General features: G+C 36.6%; 2 protein-coding genes across 6 annotated transcripts; one reads left to right on the top strand and one right to left on the bottom strand.

The window, feature by feature from the left end:
• Positions 1-551: 551 nt before the first annotated feature.
• LOC117305155 (U1 small nuclear ribonucleoprotein A-like) lies at positions 552-19,970 on the bottom strand. Of its 5 annotated transcripts, none has more exons than XR_004520648.1 (8): positions 9,049-9,118; positions 7,385-7,467; positions 6,722-6,894; positions 5,803-5,908; positions 5,339-5,500; positions 3,581-3,674; positions 2,473-2,705; positions 552-2,114 (listed from the first exon to the last, which is right to left on the bottom strand). XR_004520648.1 is itself a non-coding variant. In XM_033789947.1 (8 exons), exons 3-8 carry the CDS (start codon positions 7,446-7,448, stop codon positions 2,546-2,548), a joined length of 759 nt encoding a protein of 252 aa, XP_033645838.1. In that variant the 5' UTR covers positions 7,449-7,467; positions 18,568-18,761; positions 19,888-19,970; the 3' UTR covers positions 552-2,545. The 5 variants fall into 5 exon arrangements, 2 of the variants coding, with proteins under 2 accessions (XP_033645838.1, XP_033645837.1); XM_033789947.1 differs by lacking the exon at positions 9,049-9,118 and adding exons at positions 18,568-18,761; positions 19,888-19,970 and having other exon boundaries at positions 552-2,705; XR_004520647.1 differs by having other exon boundaries at positions 554-1,521; positions 2,036-2,705.
• On the top strand, positions 11,398-17,984 carry LOC117305090 (DNA-binding protein RFX6-like; the record flags this gene model as incomplete). The annotated part of the gene is made up of 17 exons (XM_033789825.1): positions 11,398-11,498; positions 11,938-12,061; positions 12,198-12,259; positions 12,468-12,545; positions 12,686-12,713; positions 12,987-13,091; positions 13,425-13,502; positions 13,604-13,717; positions 14,265-14,415; positions 14,591-14,649; positions 14,777-14,906; positions 15,186-15,280; positions 15,679-15,790; positions 15,907-16,029; positions 16,249-16,353; positions 16,556-17,182; positions 17,819-17,984. Coding segments are annotated over exons 1-17 (2,258 nt in total), but the record flags the coding sequence as incomplete, so codon positions are not given.
• Positions 19,971-20,228: the final 258 nt, after the last annotated feature.

Here is a 20,228-nt window from a genome sequence, read left to right as displayed (position 1 = left end):
CACCATTGACAACATTTTCTGTCACACATTTACAAACTTTTTGTTTACTGTTGGCATACCCCCGCCCCCCCCGGGATATGACTTGACTTGTAATCCAGATTTCAAGATAGGATGTACATAATGTTCATGTACAATTACTATATTCCTCCCACGAGCGATAGAGACAAGACCCCACGCAAAACAATAAACCGTTGACTCTATGAACCTGTGACCTTTTCTCTGATTTGACTAAGATAGATAACCCAAAACTGGATGGGGAGGCTTCTGAACATTGCAGTTATAATATTTATTCGGGATTGGTGGTTGATTGGGCCACTTATAAACAACTTCTTACGGCCAGTTCGTTCATGTTCAAGGGATTCATAAGTCCAAGTCAGAGATGCAAATTGTAAAACTCGTTGCTCATGGTTTCAACGTTCCCCAAACTTGTTATTGCCGAAGAAAAAAATAACCGAATCTTCGTACACGTCGTTAACCCTTAACGTTTCCATTCACAACTCACACGCAGTACTTGACAAACAAGTCCAATAATGGACACAAAATATTTTTTTGTATACAAATTTAGTTTTAATATTCCTGTACAAAAAACCGCACACAAGATCGGTACGCAGAAAAAAACATTTACATGTAGAAAACAAAAAAACTAAAATAACTTTAAAATGAAATGGTTATCGAACTTTGGTCAACGAAAAAAACTGTTACTATTATTTTAATGAAAACATAGGACTACCCAGTAAAACGAAATCCGGGGAAAGTAGTTTCTTTTCATCTGCAGCACGCGCCAAGGTTTTGCATTTTCCATGCATACGTTCGTGTGTAATTAAAAACACGTATTTCACCTTTCTAAGACATTTCTTGTATTAATTTTAACAAAATCTGGAGTCAATCCTGCAAGAACTGCCAAAATACTACTTTTGTATTAACATTTTGCTGAATGCATTTCCTATAGACACGGCTTCTGGTGACCGTTGGATCAAGCTTGTGTTAAGGTGTTTGAACTACATGTACCTCGCACATAATAATAACAGTATTCATATAAAGAAAACGTAATTTTGCTAAGAATAATCGATAGTGGGGTGTCTTAAGCGAGTGAAAACTATTAGACATTTAAGAAACCATTTACAAGACTCCCCAAGAAAGCTACTTTAAGTTAGAGTTGTTTCATAAATGGACATTTGTTATAACAATATTTTCTTTATCACTTACAATATTAACAGCATAAAAACAAAAAGAACTCAATAACTGGTGCATGTATTACTACATTGTGTATTTCACTTAAGTCCTCATACCTTCTTTGAAGCCGCATCACCTTTGACCTCTCCAAGGTTGAGTGCATTCAACTGTAAGAGATGATTGTCAATGCGCCGAGAGTGCAAACTTTGACCTCTCCAAGGTTGAGTGCATTCAACTGTAAGAAATGATAGTCAATGCGCCGAGAGTCACACACCTTTGACCTCTCCATGGTTGAGTGCATTCAACTGTAAGAGATGATTGTCAATGCGCCGAGAGTGCAAAGTCACACTGACAATCAGGAAAATAGGTCAACCACACAAAGCCTAACATAGAACTCAACATGCGCCTGTTTTAAATGTATTAATGTATAATACACCCGTTTTATAATAGATGCATCTTTAAATGGATTAAGTCAAGTTGTTTTCAGTAGAAGTATGTTTTAATATTAGTGTGAACAAATGTACTAGTGTGCAATACTTATAAATTGACACAGCATTTGTTTCACATTAAGACCAAACTGAATACAAGCATGTTAATACTTTCACACCATTCAGTATCTCTTCACTTTTTGCAAAAAAAGAAATGTTTTTAATTTCTTTATTGAAGAGGGTCACATTCTTCGCCATTTTCACAAATAATACACTCAACATAATGTTTGATTAAGCAAAGCAATGAACATTCAACAGGATATGTATATAAGAAGAACCCATGTCATTGACGGGGAATGCAAGGATGTTATGAAACACTCATCAAAGCCGACCCTTTGATAGTTTAAGGAATGTTAATTTGTCTTGATATTCACCTTCGGATCTAAGTGCAGCAAATTGTTTGAAGAAGTTCACTGTATTCACCTGAAAGACAAAATCCTGAACACCAATGTGCTAAAATGTGCAATGCAACATTGACATCCAAACAACAAAAGGTTATGTCGGAAATCATTTCAAATATACACAATTGTTTCTTCCGCTATTAAACAGGTTGTTGTAGACAAATATTCCAAGTTCTAACACTGTTCCAAGTCATATGACCTCAGCACTAGCTTCAAACACCATTTACTAGTGAAACAGTTGTCATCTGCTTTTACCAATTTAAAATGAGTCGACCAGAAGGCAAAAGTAATGTCTGCCGTTTGAAGTTATCTTGCACATCACCCTTAGTTTGATTGGACATATTGTTGACCATTATTTATATAAACCAAACACATTACACTGAAGTTATGTCAAAAGTCAATTTCCTTACTCAAACAATTGAAAACAACATGGTCTTTCAAGATGATCTGCATTACTGTAGAATAATCTACAATGATATGAGTTTATTTCTTTGCAAATGTAATCTTCATTGCTGCTGTTGGCGAGATCTTGAACCCTTGGAGAGCATCCTTAGCAATTGCTGATTGTGTGTCATTCTCAAATTCAACAAAGGCAATATCATGACGTCCAGGTACAAGTCGTACTTCCTTGAAACCTTGGAATCTGCAATGCAATACAAATAATTGTTAAAATGCTTATTTTTGAATAACAGACAAATAATTGTTAAAATGCTTATTTTTGAATGAAATAAAAACGGCTCGATTCATGCAAAATATTCATCTTAAAAACCACAGAAACAAACATCAGAAGTGATAATGTAATGTCTCACAGTTATAGCAATTTTTTTACAATTACTTATTACTTATTACCGACGCAAAATGTACAAACACAACAATTAATAAATAAATGCAAATAATAATGAACATGAAAAAAAGGAGCAAGAAGGCATACATAATAAACAATTAGTTTTTTTTTTTTTTTTAAATATGGCAACACTATAGGATTGCACTGTTTGGTATTGGGTGTATACAGACAAATTTACCCAAACCACATTGTGCTATTGAGGCATGTACCCCATATTTCAAAATGGCTTATACAAAACAAACAGACAGACAAATATTCCAAGTAAGATTGGAAACTTTACAAAGAGTCTAAACATCTTACAAGGGCAAATACAACAATAAGTAAAAATAATTATGGACGAACAAAATGTACAACCCCCAAAAGCAACAGCTATGTTATGAAAAAGTAAACTGTTGTAGTCGAGACCTTGAAGTCGAAGACCGAGACATGCAGTCCCACACATAACAAAAGACTGACAGAAGGCGATTATCAGCAAAGAATTACATCTTTGAGAAGGCAAGGTCATTTTTATGTGCAAAGGGCACTTCCATTGAAAAATCTTTGGAAATGTTTGGCGAGACACCATGGCCAAGACCAGGGGCAACAAAGGCCATTGTCTCTGTGGCCTCCAGGTTCTTCCAGGCCTTGATTATACAAAGAACACAAAACTACAAAGGAGAAAAACTTCAACTTACTGGGTAAACAGCATCTTCAACATCATTTCATTTGTATCTTGAGGAAGATTGTTTATGAAGAGAATTGAATTAGGCTCCTCAGGAACTGGCGCAGCTGTAACAAAAAAAATAAAATAATGAACTACATTTACATGCAAATTGCCTTTCTTTATGAAAGAATTAAAGTGTGACTTGAGTCTTGGCTCAAACTGCAGGCATGAGAACGGGTGATGATAAAAAAACAGAAAAAAAATTCAGTTGATTGGAAATGACAATATTCCATCATTTTTGTGTCACACAACACGAGCGCGCAGCGTGAGGTCCCTTACGGCCGGCGTCCAGGGCCCGCTAAAGGGCCCTGGGAGCTCTGGGTACTTTAAAAGCTCTGTGGTGGTCTCTGATGCATTTCTGACACCTATTTTTCCAGGTAGAAGTGAGCTACTTTTGTATGATTTTTCCTTCTTTTTTTCATCATAGGTTTAAGGGAAAACAATTCAAACAATTTTGGGTTCGCCTGCGATTTTGTAACAATTCCGGAAAAAGAAAGGGAGAAAAAAAATAATCTTATCCCTTATTACTGCCCTTGAAAATGCTTTTTTTCTCACCAACAACCATTTTTATAGGTTCTTGATTTGAAATTCGGTTGTGTAAAAGAAATTCTTTTGCAATTAAATGTTTGTGATTTTAACGATCCGTCGGCGACGCACATTTTAAAATATATACAGGCCAATATATTTGGCGAGAGCGATGTGTTTTTGAGAAAGAGGTTGTGATTCAGCATAGGGTATAACTGGAATGAGGTTGAGATTAGACCCCAACATAGAAATAGAACCAATGAAGAAAGCACGTCGTCCGGACGTACAGTGTGTTCGCTGGTTCCCAATATATCTTTTGCTGGTTGTGAGGCAATAACAGGTACCAGTTTTCCATGGCCTGCCGGCGATCTCAGATTCGTGCCGCGCCGCTCATTGGTTCGTGTACAAACCTGCACGTACACAGTATGCACATGGTGCAAAACACGTGCATTGTTTTTTTCAGTAGACTTTCAAAAGTCTCCACACGTGTTATCTTTGCTGCAGCAGCAAGCGCATTACACGCAAACATTATTGAACCGTACCACTATAAACGAAGCAAGGAATGAGGCAAGTTTATACATCTGTCGCTGCTGTTGCATGCATGCGCAATGCTAGGAAGACCACTAGCCGTAAACTGGGCCAGCTGCTTGACGGCAATTTGTTGTTTATGTGCTGTTTTTTCATGAACGCCGTGTGGATCCGCAATAATAACGATTACAAAGGTAAACTTACATTGTCTGACTAGAGAAGAGGGATTAGAGAAATCCAAATGTATACCCCCAAAAACCTACCCCCCGAATTTTATAGCAAATTCACATCGAACTCGGAGACCACAATTTTGAAAGGAAAAAAAAACGGAATTCCGGTTTAAACCGGAAGATTCTCATGCCTGAAACTGTCAGTGATCAATAGTCAGTGATCGAGGTCAAATAATATTTATTGACTGGCTCCCTTGGAAAGGATTGTGAAAATAGTAGAAAAGTTTAACCCCAAATCAACTGGACTCAAAAAAGAGCTGGTCAAGTTGGTTAAATATATCCATTGATTTGCATATTTTCATAAAACACTTTGCTTTTAAATATAATGTGACTTTAGACAGAATGCTTGGAGGGAGTTCATTTATAGGACCACCACGGGCTATGGATGCCCTAATGGTCTTAAGAGAGAGAGAGAGAGATAACGGTTCTCGGCCTGGACTACTCACATGGCGTTTGTTGAATCTGCATTGGTGGAGGTTGTCCCATCATACCAGGTGGCATCTGGCCCATCATTGGAGGTGGCCCTTGACCCAAAGCTGCTGCTGCAGCTGCAGCTAGATTAGCGCTCTGCTTCGCTGCTTCAAGTTTCTTACTCTTCTTTGTTGGAACTGAAACACAACAACAATTTTTGGGGATTATAAATGAGTAATCATTATATTTGTTCATTTCAGAGATAATTATTGAAAAGAATGTACGCTGATCATTACACCAACAGTCACATAGAGACCTGTCAATTAAAAGCCTCAAACCAGCAAAGTCAATCTAGCACTAATACAAACTAAGAAGTCATTAGTTTGACCAATAAGCCTGCTCAAAGTGCACTGAAACAATGCAACTTGTACTTTGTGTACTTGCATCTAATGAAACGATGCAATTTGTACATTGTGTTCTTGAGGATTAGAATACTTACTTGGTGCAGGTTCTGGCTTCCTCTTTTCAGGTCTCTTTTCTCTAGGTACAAATGTACCTTGCAGTTTGGAAACAGCATCTGACGTGGATTTCCCATACTGTATTCTCTACAAAATCAGTCAAGATGAAAACAAATTTTACTACATATTCAATAAAATTTATTACTTTTAAGTTGCACTCGCTTATTAAAAATAACAAATTGAAATAGTATCAGCAAGCTACATCAGATATAAACTATTTCATGTCATCCTATCATTGGTGGTGGTCCTTGACCCATCCCCTTGTGACTGAATTAGTATTTTGCTTTGCCACTTCTAATGTTTCTTCCTAAAAACTGATTAAATAAAACTGATTTGTGGTATTTAATTTTCAATGGCACAGCCGAGAAACCAAAAACAAGGAAATCAGCTGAATGCCTGTTTTCATGAGAAACATCTTTATAATTCAGAGATAACTATTAAAATAAATATACGCTGATCATTACATCGACAGTCACATAGAGACCTGTCAATTAAAAGCCTCAAACCAGCAAAGTCAATCTAGCACTAATACAAACTAAGAAGTCATTAGTTTGACCAATAAGCCTGCTCAAAGTGCATTAACAAAATGTAACTACCATTGAAAAGAACAAATAAATCCTGTGCAAGACATAAATTCGTTTTTGTATGGAATCAGCCGTCGATTTCACCAAACTCTTCCTAACTTAGGATTAATCTTAGGACTTAGGACGAGTTAGCCCAAGTTCCCCATCTAAAGACGTTTGACGCATTGAACCCATCCTAAGTTAGGACGGGTTACTAATCCTAACTCGAGATAGGATTAATCCTAGCGTTTCGTGAAATCGATTGCAGCTTGACTACCATCAAGTGTTGTCATAAGAGAACCCCAAAGAACATGAATAATTCTAATAAATTACTTACCATAGGCTTCTCATAAAATGGAAAACCTTGCATTGATCTCAAGGCATTAGTTGCACTGTTGATATCCTTGAAGACAACAAAGGCCTGTCCTCTCATTTTCAGGGTTTTCAAAGCAACAATGTCCAAAATTTGACCAAATTGAGAAAAGATGGCGTATAAGGACTTCTTCAACTCTGCACAAAAAAAATATGAAGAGACAATAATGATTATCAAAATGAATCAAAATGGTCCACAGTTATCACAAGTGTGGTACACTTTGACAAACAAGTACAGTATTTGACAAATTGGAACAAGTTTTTTTTCCAGAATAAGGGGAATGATGTACGCTGATCATTACACCAACAGTCACATAGAGACCTGCCAATTAAAAGCCTCAAACCAGCGAAGTCAATCTAGCACTAATACAAACTAAGAAGTCATTAGTTTGACCAATAAGCCTGCTCAAAGTGCACTATAATAGTTGCATTTAAAACAACAGATGGAACGTTTGTTCAATAATACTATGACAAGAAACAAAAGCCTACAGAATGCAGACATTGTTGTATACATGGATAGTTTATACAAAACATTTTACCATGTAGATTATTATTTACAACAATGATTAAGTTAATAACTGCATGAGCGTCAAACTGACCCTTTATAATTAACAAACTGCCTTCTTACCATCTTTTTTAATCTTTTCATTCAAGTTGTTGATGTATATCGTCTGATTCGGAGGAATATTCATTTTGAATCTCACAATTTCTCTGAAAAATAAATACATGTAAATACAAATTAGAGTTAGCGAAATAATAATAAATAAAATAATAATAAAAAGACTTGTAATGCGCACATATCCACCCTGCTGGGTGTTTAAGGCGCAGTAAAACCAAAAACAAAACAAAAACAAAACACAACACAAAGAAAAACAGACACAACAAAATTAGTCATTGAAAACCTGTGAAATACACAAGTACCTGCCGAAAGTGAAAGGATTTTCAAAACAGAAAACCACATTATTCATGCAGAGATTCCCCATCCCACTTACTATAATATAAGCTCATTTGTGGAGAGCAAAATAAGTCACACAATTACGTTTGGTGACGCTCAAGAGATGTTTTCAGTCATGGTAGATTCATGGCTCACAGAGCACAGTAACCAGGGTGAAACACAAATCCAGAGTAAAACAGCGCACTGCAGCAACACGAACAAGACTAAGGTTATGTAGACGTCATAACTTTTTTGTTGATGTAATTTATTGAAAGCTAGAGTAAAACTAGTCCGTCTTAATTCAATTTTTTTTAACTATGTTAATTGTCAACCATTTCCATGATAACAATGGTCGAAGGTGTTAATTCAAGGTAAAAATTTATTTTAAACCAAATGCAAATGAATGTGAAGCAACTACCCAATTGAAGACCAATCAATTCAATCTATCCGTTACACAAACAACCTCCCTGTGGTTTCACTATTAAGAATGTTGTTGCTATTTCTCTTCTGTCTATGATTTATGAAGTATTTTCCGATGTTTTATTAAGTGTTCTACTAACCCCTAAACTGATTTATTTATTATATACATTGAATTGAACATCAAATCCGATCTCAGAATTTATAAGAATTAAGGTGTCACTTTTTTTTTACCCAAAAAAGGTATATGTCTTTTGTTGAGTAAATTATTTTGTTTAGTCCTAATTTAATGAATTCATAAATAAGGAATTGAAAATGTGAAATTTAAGCAGAAGGATACAGATATGATAGGACTTTGCAGTTTGCCGAGTACCAGCGTAGCTAGGTAGTAGTAGACACCAGTACATCCAATAGGTCAACCACATTATTGTTTTAATGCTAGCTACGTTTGTCTTGCATTTTGAATACTTCGTCGTCACTTGTATTCCTTCGGTCTTCATTGTCATGATTGTCCGAGTCCGACCACTGGCACTACAAACTAACACAAATCGCACATTTCTGATTTCGTTTTTTTTTTACAATATATTAAAACACGCAAAGTGACAACATTTACAGCAAGTTTCATGAACTAATAGTAATAAGTAACGATAGTTTGGTAATTACACTTATTTCACATAAACGACGTGCGACGAAAAAGATTTGATTTTCACACCAACCAACACGTTTTTACTGTGGACGACGAGATATAGGTCAATTCGTGGTACAAGCGACAAATTGTATAAGTTGCACAATGGACATCTACCAAAAAGGAATACAATACGGGAAGAAACTGTTGCAGTGAGTTACAATTAAGATATCCAAAAGGCCATTCCTTGAATTTCGAGACTGGATGTTGTTAATAAATAGAAGATTTTAATGGATTTAATTTGCAAACTACTCACGCTTCTCTAAGATACAGCACCGACCAAAAATAATCACAGGTTTCACGTTTAGGGGCGCCCTCAAGCGAGATATTTGGATACCGTATCTGTTGTACGATGAGGGCAGCAGATAGGAACAAGTGCAAAATAATTGTTTGGTTAGGGGTGTATGCATTATCTGTGTTGTAGTTGTTGAGATCAATGGGTGCACCACAATAGTTAAACTCACAAATCATTGATTGTTATGGGATGCTCACATACTAACTATTGAAAACCAAAACAAACATAATTATTTTCGGGCAATAATATATTCAAAAATAAGGTGCAAGAAGCAATCGATTACTGTTTTCAGTATAATGAAAAAATGAAACAGTTTAAAGTTTTGCAATAGATTAATCTGCCACGGCGAGTAGATTGCAAAATTCAGGAGGCTACTTAGATCTAAAAAGAACATTTTGATTGATATACGAAGGATGCATGCATAATCAGGAAGAGGTGACCTGTGTTGAATAGGTCAAAGGGTATGGTTACTCAACCAACAGAGCAATATTGCTCCATGGCAAGCCCATCACAGCGCCTTTAGAACCCTATAGGTGTTGTCACTGCCTATAGTAGCCCATTTTCATCCAGTTGATCAGAATAAAATCTTCGCTTGCGGGAGACCCAAATCTTCAAAGGAATCCAAGATCCATTGACAAAGCGAGAGTAATTCTTGGTTTGTTTGATTAGCAACTTGATCAATATTGTCGTAACTTAATGCTCTATAATGCGGTCACAGGCCTTCTAGCTCTAATCTTTTATTTTCACTGTGGCTTGCGTTTCATGATCATCATAGCCGAGCAGAATATTTTAATCTGTCGATTTTAACATGAGACCAGTCCCAAACAGTGCTGTTCACTACATTTTAAAAGCTACCATGGTCATAACCAGCCACGAAGAAATTCAGCTCTGTGGAGCTGGTTCATATACTGCAATACATTATTAGTGTCGAGGAAAATAATCGGTGAACAAAATACAACAGCGCTTTTATTGTACCTAAGACTTGAACGTGTTTAATACACAACTGTATACATGTAAATCCGTAAACGAAAACAACTGAAGTAATTATTTAATAAACTGACTCAATGTAAAAATGACACAATTGTCTTTTGACGTCACTAATAACAGTGAGTTGGGAGTAGGCTTGTTTGCACTTTTGATTGTGGGCCGATGTTGACATTAGAGAAGGCGACGAATGGTGTAGGGATTAGTGAAGCTAGTGTCATTAGGGCTGGAGTAGTGGTACAAAAGTCAAACTGGTCTTCATGAATTAATACGCATTATCATGAATTTTTGAAAACCAATCCCAGTCCCGACCATAAGTTGATTTGAAATAAAGGATATCAGTTTGTCATGGTGTATTTTTCATTACCATGTGCTAGAATTGTTTTAATAATGTTATACCTTGGAATGAAATCACTATTTAAAGCAATATAAAGAGAGTCAACAGTCTTCTCGTAATTCGTTTAAGCGAAACACCCTGGTTTTGTTCGTCAATATTTGAGAGTTTGCTCAGGGGATTAATTATCGGACCATTTAGGCGTCTACGGGCTTGATGTATTTGAAAAATGTTCTGCCATTTAATCTGATTACTATACATGGAAAGTGTAGCACAATATTGGTTCTTAAAGAATTCAACGAACACATGCTCTAAACACGCCTGAATTATAAGACGGTTAACGAGTCAACCTGTCCGCATAGTGCTCATTATTGAGGCTTGATCACATACTATTCGTCAAAACCGAACATACGTTACATTGCATGATATCAAGACCTCCACAAAGCTGCTCAGTATTTGCAAGGTACGTGTAATTGGTTGATTTATAATCTAATTTGTAGAATATAACAACGTTTTTAGCAAAATTGCCTGGCAAAAACGTCGCCGGCACACTATAATATCGAGAGTTGTTACTGCAGCAGTTAGTCAGTACTGTTATGAACAGTGTTTAGTACCATTTTGAAGGTATAATTATAGTAAATGCATATAGTATGTTCAGTTGAAAAACAACTTTAATTATTGTTGACTGCCAACAGTATTTTAAGAGGAATTCGTTCAGATGAAGAAAGTCATAATATTATTAAAGCTGAACAATGGCGTCCGATGAACAGCTTTTAAAAACATCTTTACAGATGTCATAACGTTATCATGCGCTTCCCATTTTCAGCTACACCACAAGGATAACTTATAGCATTTTTTCACGGGTTTGCTTCTTTATGTACGAGTAAATTTAGGGGAAATGATTATAAGGGTAACTAAATATAAATGTTGCTTTTAATTGCCAGTTGTAGAGTTGTTGGTAATAGTGCTGATCTCTCCAAACATCAGCTAGAATGCCAAGCCATGAAGAAGATGGACACCAGACGGGACATATTGATAATGATGGTGAACAAACCCAGACTGGACAGACCCAACTCCAAGACACACTCAAATGGTATCACAATTCAATTAGTTGTTTATGTATCAATAAGCATAAAATAGCTGATCTAACTTAAAGGCATCGGACACGTTTTGTGTTATTATTATTATTATTCGACCAAAAAATGATTTTCTCGACCGAGAAAGAGGTAAGTCCTTACTAAAGAGAAAGACTTTAGGCCTGAAGCTTTCTCATGCATCTGAAACTTGTGCAACATGGGTGTTTTTCTTTCATTATTTTCATGCAACTTCGATGACCAATTAAGCCAACATTTTCCCAGGTTTGTCATTACTTGTATGCATTGTTGTCGATACACAAAGTGAGAATACTGGTCTTTGATATTTTTTACCAACATGTCCAGTGTAGTTTTTGTCCGAGGTTGCATTTAAAATTGTCTGCGCAGACGTAAAGGACGCAATAATTGATTTTGTTTCGTGTTTTGCGAAAACTACAGGTTGAACGAGAACTACGAGAGGGCAGAGGGTATATGTCTACCAAGATGTGTATTATACACGCATTATCTAGACTTGTGCAAAAAGAGGTTGTTTACTCCAGCTGGGGCAGCCACATTCGGAAAGGTATATGGTTGTTACTCTAAACTTTATACAAACTTGGAGTCTGACTTCGCTTTGTTATGTGGACTAGCAAAAGTAAAAACAAGAGTTAATTGTTAATTCGTGAAAAATAAATGTTGTTATCTATTTTCCCCGTCAGATTATTCGCCAGATGTTTCCGAAGCTGACTACACGACGACTTGGAACACGAGGCCAATCGAAGTACGTCTCAATTCAAACATACAAAATAGTCACACTTGAAACAAACAATGTTCAGTTGTTCAATTAATTGCCTTTTATTCCATTGTGTTTCCTGCTATCAGGATTATTAAAAAATATATTGTAAACAAAAACAAGGAGCATCATTAATAGTTGTTGCTGCAAGAAGTTTTAGCAAGATGTTCTTAAACATTTTCTTTTAATTCGAAAGGTACCATTATTATGGCATCGGAATCAAGAAAACATCTATCTACTACCATTCAGTGTATTCTGGAAAGGGACTCACAAGGTAAGAAACATTTCATATAAAGAGAAGAACCAATCAAGTAAAGAGTGAATTATAACAAAAATAGTATAATGGTAATCAGTATCTATATTATTATTAAATCCACCATAGTTAAACTTGTTATTTTTCTTTATTCGACACAGATTTTCAGAAACAAAAGTTATAACTGAGGTAAGTTTTTATGACCATTCATTCTTAGGCGGCAAAGTTGAGACGGATGCTCAGGCAAAATAAACAAACATTTAACGGAGATGTTTAATAAGAGAACTGGAACGTCATAATGGAAAGTCATCTTCGAAAATAAACGAGAAATGTATTGTTAACTTGGAGAATGTGCTGCGTTAGGCTGTTTTACAATATCTTTCTATACAGAATACATCTCTATTATTTTGACATCACGTTTACGGATACCAACAACACTACAATCGGTTCTTTTTGTTAAAGGGGTCGGCTCGTAAATTTTCTCTGAGCTCCAAGTCTGGAACCCTACTTCCTGATTTTCTGAAGGCCGGAAATTTGATAATAGAAGAGGAAAACAGCTCCGAAAAGGTAATTACGAGTGTGTAACTGTGTTTGTTTGTTGTGCGTTTATTTGTGTGATTCAAATAGAGCGTTTCTACTCTTTGGGAACCGAAGACTTTAACAAAAGGGACCGGATCCGGGTGTTTGACAGAGCGAGACTTGCTTTCCGAGTACAAAACCAATGGGAACGTCGCTTAACAATTCGAAATAATGGGATCACCAAGATAAGTCCTCGATTTACGGAATTCGCAAACATATATATGTGCATAATATCATCTCGATAACCAAAGTCAACCACCATTTTCTCTGTCCCATTATTGACAAGTTTGACATAACAATTGTTGGTTTTTCTTATTTAAGGTGGAAACATTTCTACTGATGTACCAAACCCATTGCCAGCGTATTTTAGACACCGTTGTGTCTTCAAACTTTGAAGAGGTAAAATTTAACAAGAAAAAACCCTAACTTTTCTGAAATATTAAGGTTTTATGTCATTATCAGAAAGTCCTTTGAATGTGCAATTTGTTATTCCATTCCAGATCCAGAACTTCTTACTTCACTTCTGGCAAGGAATGCCGAAACATATGCAGCCACTTCTGTCATGTGACGTCATTATTGACGTCATTGCTTTATGTGATTCTGTTTTGTATAAAGTAAGTAAATGCGTATTATTTTTATTTTTATAAACTGACGTTACTCAGCTCTATGGAATGCAATATAAAAAATGGTAAAACTGTAAGTGAGACCATTTTTGTTTAACTTCTGAAAGAAATGGATGGTGTTGGCAAGGGTGTTGCTATTGGCATCCTACCCTATAACACACTGTCCCATGACGATCAAGGCTAATTCGGACACAGCCATAAGTAACTTCTGAAAGAAATGGATGGTGTTGGCAAGGGTGTTGCTATTGGCATCCTACCCTATAACACACTGTCCCATGACGATCAAGGCTAATTCGGACACAGCCATAAGTAACTTCTGAAAGAAATGGATGGTGTTGGCAAGGGTGTTGCTATTGGCATCCTACCCTATAACACACTGTCCCATGACGATCAAGGCTAATTCGGACACAGCCATAAGTTGTTTTACACTATTGTGACTCAGTTAGTTTGTTGAAAGTGAATACACAGAAAGAATGTATAGTTGGTAAACAGTCACTTGTTAAGACCTGATATTGAAACACTAATAATTTGATTGCAGGTTCTTATAGATGTGTTAATACCATCAAAGATTCAGGATATACCAGAGGGATTGCGTATAGATATCTTAACATTTGCTAAGAAATTCCCCGTTTGGCTAGACAGCTCTTTGGATCAAATGAGCAAAAAACTTCGACTACGGAAAATGAAAGGTAAGAATAAATCAGTATTCTGTAAGTAAAAGCCACACTCCGGGATTGAATTACATTCTGTCAAATCAAGTAGCATGTCAACTTTGAGGTATCCCAGTCGTAATTTCAATCGAGAAGTAAACACAAAATTCAGTATTGACTTGAATATTAACGTATTTGTTTTCTTGAATTGCAGTGTTGTCGTCATTTGTAAGAAGTTTGCGTAGACAAGTTTCATTTGTTCATTTAGCACAGGTTAGTTTTTTATGACCGAATATAGTAGGTCTCATTTTGAGCAAAAAATTATTCACAAACAGTTTTAAGAACATAAATGTTAAAATGAAACTAAAACGACACGCTTCTGGTTTATCTTTGGAAACAGACAGCTAGAGGTGTGCTGTTAAATCACGAAGCAGTCAATCAAATGACACGAGATCTCGTTGAACTGAACTTGAGCGAAAACTTCAGCTACAAAGATATGAGCCAATCAGTGAACAATATCGCTGAAGCAGGTATGTATGTTGATTTCCACCTCCTGACGGTTTCCATTAAGATAAGGTTTACACTGTGCATAGTTTTTGTTAACGTAAATCGTTTATTTTTATTTTTATGGTTGCCGTGAATCGCAATAATAATGTGCTCATCTGTATACGATGTTGTGAATGTACCACGGTCAATACGTAATTTTTATATGCACACAGTTTGTGATTATGTGATTTCCCTTCATGGCCACCATACTTTGGTTATTGTCCATTTTAACCATAGTATCGAAACTGGTTTTTTTTCTTTAGTGCTACGAGAGTTTGAAAGTCTGTTGTCAAAGCAAGCTCCGTTGGAAGCATTTGTTGAATGGATTGATAGTCTTATTGACAGATTCGTATTGAAGGTAAGTCATAAAATGAGGATGAAAATTACAGACAAATCAACTGCAGATTATTCTTTGGTGGAAGTACGTGGCCCCTCGTCTTTTTCCTACGTTCTTAAGCATGAAAATTACCACAAATATCTTATTTCACCAAGTTCTACATGATGGCATCAAAGTAAAAAGTTTAACATTTACCACTCAAGGGTATTTTTTGTAGTTTGTTTGCCAATTCTTTGCAAAATGCACCCATAAGTGCCTTATTAATTTGTGTCAAAGTGCTATAAAAACTTTCCCCTGCCACACCAGTCAGTGTGGCTAATTGTGGCTAGTAATTGTTATTATTCCTTGCAACACCTGTGTTTTCCTGTTGTTGTTATTATTATTAGCGATATCTAAACTTGTGTCTTCGTTCTTTCTAGGATGATAAACTATCCGAGTATTCTGACCGTTCTGCTTCCTTTATGCTGAAATGGACTTTCTTCACTTCGAAGATTGTCAGAGATTTGACCCTGAAAAGTGCTGTTAGTTTCGGTAACTAGTCCATGTTTATTTATTGAAGTTTACCTGTAGAAAACTACTCAGATACACTGCACTTTTAAATCCAATAATCGTTATCAATTGTTACGATTTTCTTTTCTTTTATAAAGGATCACTGCACGTTGTCCACATGATGCTCACCGAGTATACGTTTTTGGTGATAGAAAGTCAACATGACAAACAAACCCACGAGAATATGGTGAATGTCGTACAAAGGAACATGAAACAAACAGGTATGTTAAAATCGCCACAATTTTAATTTGGGTCTCAATTTATTACTGATGAACGAGTAATTATGTTTAGACATTACGTTATAATCAACCCGACTGGTTGTTATACCGGGGTTGTTATGCCTATATTACACTATAACACGTTAAACAGGTGGTCAGTGGTTTAAATCCATCTCTAGTCAATTGTTCTTTATTCAACCCATAATGCCATTTTATTTACAGAGGAAATCAGTACCAAATCAACGATCAGATCTTCTATACAGAGACCTTCTAATGCCTCAGCAAATGGTGCAAAAAACAAACGCAGGAAACTTTCTACTAAAACTGGTAAGTTACTTAATACTTCAGGAGAGAGAGAAACGATTACTATTCCAAGAGAGAGAGAGAGAGAGAGAGAGAGAGACGAAACATGGAATGGAACAATGGAGATAGAAACTATTATGCAATTGGTGTTTTGTTGTTTAATTTACAAAAACAGGCCCGACTTCTAAATCACTGTATGGGATATGTATTTTGTTATTTACTCCAGAAACAAGTCCTTCTAAAACGGACCCATCTACGCTCATTGGAGACACTCAGCCCAAGTTCACCGAGGACACCAACATTAACACACAGCATGATGTCAATAATACATCACTACTTGAACAGTACAGTGAATCATACCAAGCTAACACACTAGATCAGGTCAACAGTTGTACATTTCGGCCTTTTTGTCAGAAGAAGAATCTGCAGCCAGTAAACAGCAACATGCCATACAATGACAATGAGCCACAAATTGGATACCCATCTGTGTATGGGAATTACCCTCTTCATTCCACTCTGGTAGACCCATCCTACAATAGCAGACAACAATATCATCATCACTTCCCTGTTACATATCCCAAGTGCACCTTAGCTTCAGAAGAAGGTCCTGATTACTCTGTCTATACAACCAAAAGATATGAGCTTCCAGGCACAGGTCAACATCCGGGCTATTTACCTCACGGGCAATTAGACGGCTGTTACATGAACTTCAGACCCAATGACTCCCTGGAGGATATACACCGGCATACTTACCTACGGTTTAATTCAAGTTATAATGATATGATAGGATATCAACCTCGACATATTATGGCTCCATCATGGCTCCATCCTAGCTCTGATGGATGTTTCCAAGGTAAGTCTAAACTTTGAAATGTGTTCAACAATTAATGGTTGAGAAACTAATGACTGTTTGCACTCTGCTCCCTAGTCGATTGTTTGCAAACAAAAAACTATAAAAAACCGCCAGTTCACTTGAGGTTATCTATAACAATGAAATATAACATTGTGTGTCTTCTCTGTAAGTGCCGCCAGTATTCAGAAATAACCCACAGAATATTACTTTGAGGAGCGCGTCATTGGTGGCATGGTTGGCCTGTGTGTAAAGCGTCGCCTCTCACCAAGGTGACCCCAATGCGATTCCCGGTCGGGCCATATGTGAGTTGAGTTGTGCGTTGGTTCTCTGCTGTGCCGCAAAGGTTTTTCCAGACCATCCGGTTTTCCTCCCTCGGGAAAAAAAATCAAACACTTTCGATCTTTGCATGCCAGCTTCTCGAACACGTTTTAGCCGCGTCCTTCGCATTTCAGCTCTTAGCTGCGAGTATTAAAGGATGATTAGCCCCCCCCCAAAAAAAAAAAATAAAAAAAATATTACTATTATTATTATATTGTTTTAAGCAACTTTAAAATTTTGGTTAACTTTCTCCTACTTGTCTCACCAAACAATTGATCTGTGAAATACAATTCTTCTTCATATTTTTTTCTCCTTCAGAACCCACACTATCTACAGTTGAAAATGAAGCCACAAACAGTAGCTCTGCTGGAGGGAGTAGCAATTCTCGTTTTATGGAAATAGTTCATAGTGGAAGAGACCAAGCCGCTTCTTATGAGACACCTGTTGATTATGACATGAGTAAACTATGCCCCGGTAACCCTTGGTAACTACATCAATCATCCAAAGAAAGTGGATAGTTTACTCCTAATAGTGGTATGTTTGGGAGACATAAGTAACTTCTTTAATACTTGGACAAATTATTTGTATCATCTGGTAGTGGGACAATTGGAACTAGAAACTGTTGAAAAGTATTGCAAATATGGGTTAGAATCTGATGAAAAATACATTTTTGTCAAAAAGGGGTTGAAATTCGACAGAATCACAAGGGGGCCTTGTATTTATCTAGAAAAATGGGCTAAATTGAAAATATTACATATTTGTTGAAAATCTTATGAAAATTGATAAAATCACAAGGGGTGTAGGCCTTGAATATTTTAAGATGATCTTCTGAGGCCAAGGGTATGAGGCTAAGACTACAGCCACTCATCTAAAGGCACAAATCAATTAATTATGATTCAAAACTAGATACAAATTTACTTATTCAATTTTGTTGAAGCGGTTAGCCTTGCTGGTTTCGAACCCACAACCTTATGATTGCAAGTGATGCATTCTAATTAATTTACCACGGTGACCCATTGCTTCTGGGGGAACGGTGAACCCTGGATATGCCACTGTATGATACTTACTCTTATGGCAAGGACACCGATGAGCAAAGCCATGATGTCAGACAGCATGTGGAAAGAGTCCGACACTAAGGCCACTAAGACTTAGTGATGTAACAAGGTCCACTACGAAGAAGGTTGCTGTCAGTGTCATCGTCACAAAAAAGCGACAGCTCTTTCTGGTGTAGTGACCCATAACTCAACCTTTCTTTGACTATCTATGGAATAATAAAAATAATATTCAAAATGTTCAAATTAATACATTTTGTTAAACCTTGATCAAAAATTTCTTGAAAGGAATTTTGTCTTTCAATACATAACAGTAATGAAAGAAGTAAAATGGAGTATGCATTACGGCAATTAGTTGCATAGAATTTTTTTCCCTTTTAAAAAATCATTACAGCAAGCATTTATAACAATTAAATGGAATTCGGACTCTCTTATTTTCTCTGGCATGTACAGAGTATTGTGCATAATTACTGTTAATGTCAACTTTTGAATGGAACTGTGTGTTAATAATGTCAGTGACTGTGTGACCACGCCTCTGCCGAGGTGCAGATAGCTTTGAAGTGCTGCAATCTATAGGTGTACCGCACGCACAGTGTTGATACAACCGAATCCATTTGTTATTTTGTACTATGCTTCAGACCAATTTTACAAGAAATGTCAAGTGCAACAAACAAATTCAAATTAATGCCACAATATTCAAGCCCAACTAACAGTTACTGCTAACCTTGACCGCCATGAATCAATATTATAATTTCTTTTTTTAAAGAGTGAGAATTGTATTGAACGGTTTTTATTAGGACACCCTGGTGTGATTTGGTCTCAGCTGGGCAGTAGTTGTATATTGGTGAGAGTTGTAAACAGCATTCGATATAAATGGTCCAATGTCCTAACCCTTACCCCAATCACCCCCCCCCCCCCCCCAACCACTCTATTATCACTGATCAGTATCAATGTAAAGTTTGTGAGTTGTGATTATTGAGAGTTGACCTAAAAATAACCCTGCTTTGCCTTTAGTAGTGAGTATGATTTGAATTAAATTATGTGTTTTCATGCCTGATTTATGTATTTCATAGTATCGATGAATGTTTAACAACAAACCCTAGTCCACCAATTCAAGATACTGAACCGGGTGGAGCTGCGCGGTGGCACTGTCCACGGAGCCACTGACAGTGGCAGCGCTATCGAACTCGAAAACGACCTGTGCTGTGTACAGTGAAGTAGTGAGTGGCCAGTGTGTGTGATTGCGTTCTGTCTCTGATTACCACCACCCGGTCCCTGGCCTTAGTTTATAAAATTTGGTTTGATTAGGTAGTTCCTAAACATAATGAGACTTACCGTCTTGCTTTCTGCTTTCTTCAGCACTTCGAAGTAACCATTTATTCGCTAATAATAAGACGGCATGTGTCGACCGGTGTATCGTGACCGTAGCACTAGTTGTTATTAGGAGAGCGCCCTCAAGAGTGACTTTATCATGTTCTTGATTGTCAATTAATAACCTCCCATAGTACTCAGTGCAAAATGCTAAATATTCATAAATTAATGAAAAATACTTAAAACTCTGATAGCTTTTAACTTGAAAGGGAATTAATATTGATTGACTCTGGAACTTATATTCTCTGCTCAATTTTATATGGGGAGTCCCTGGGCCCGTCGAGTTATTCTCCATCCAAGTAAAA

This window comes from Asterias rubens, chromosome 22 (assembly GCF_902459465.1).
Source record: "Asterias rubens chromosome 22, eAstRub1.3, whole genome shotgun sequence".
NCBI classification, from domain to species: Eukaryota; Metazoa; Echinodermata; class Asteroidea; order Forcipulatida; family Asteriidae; genus Asterias; species Asterias rubens.
The sequence above is the reverse complement of the archived record's forward strand: the minus strand, read 5'-3'. Positions and strand labels throughout refer to the sequence as shown.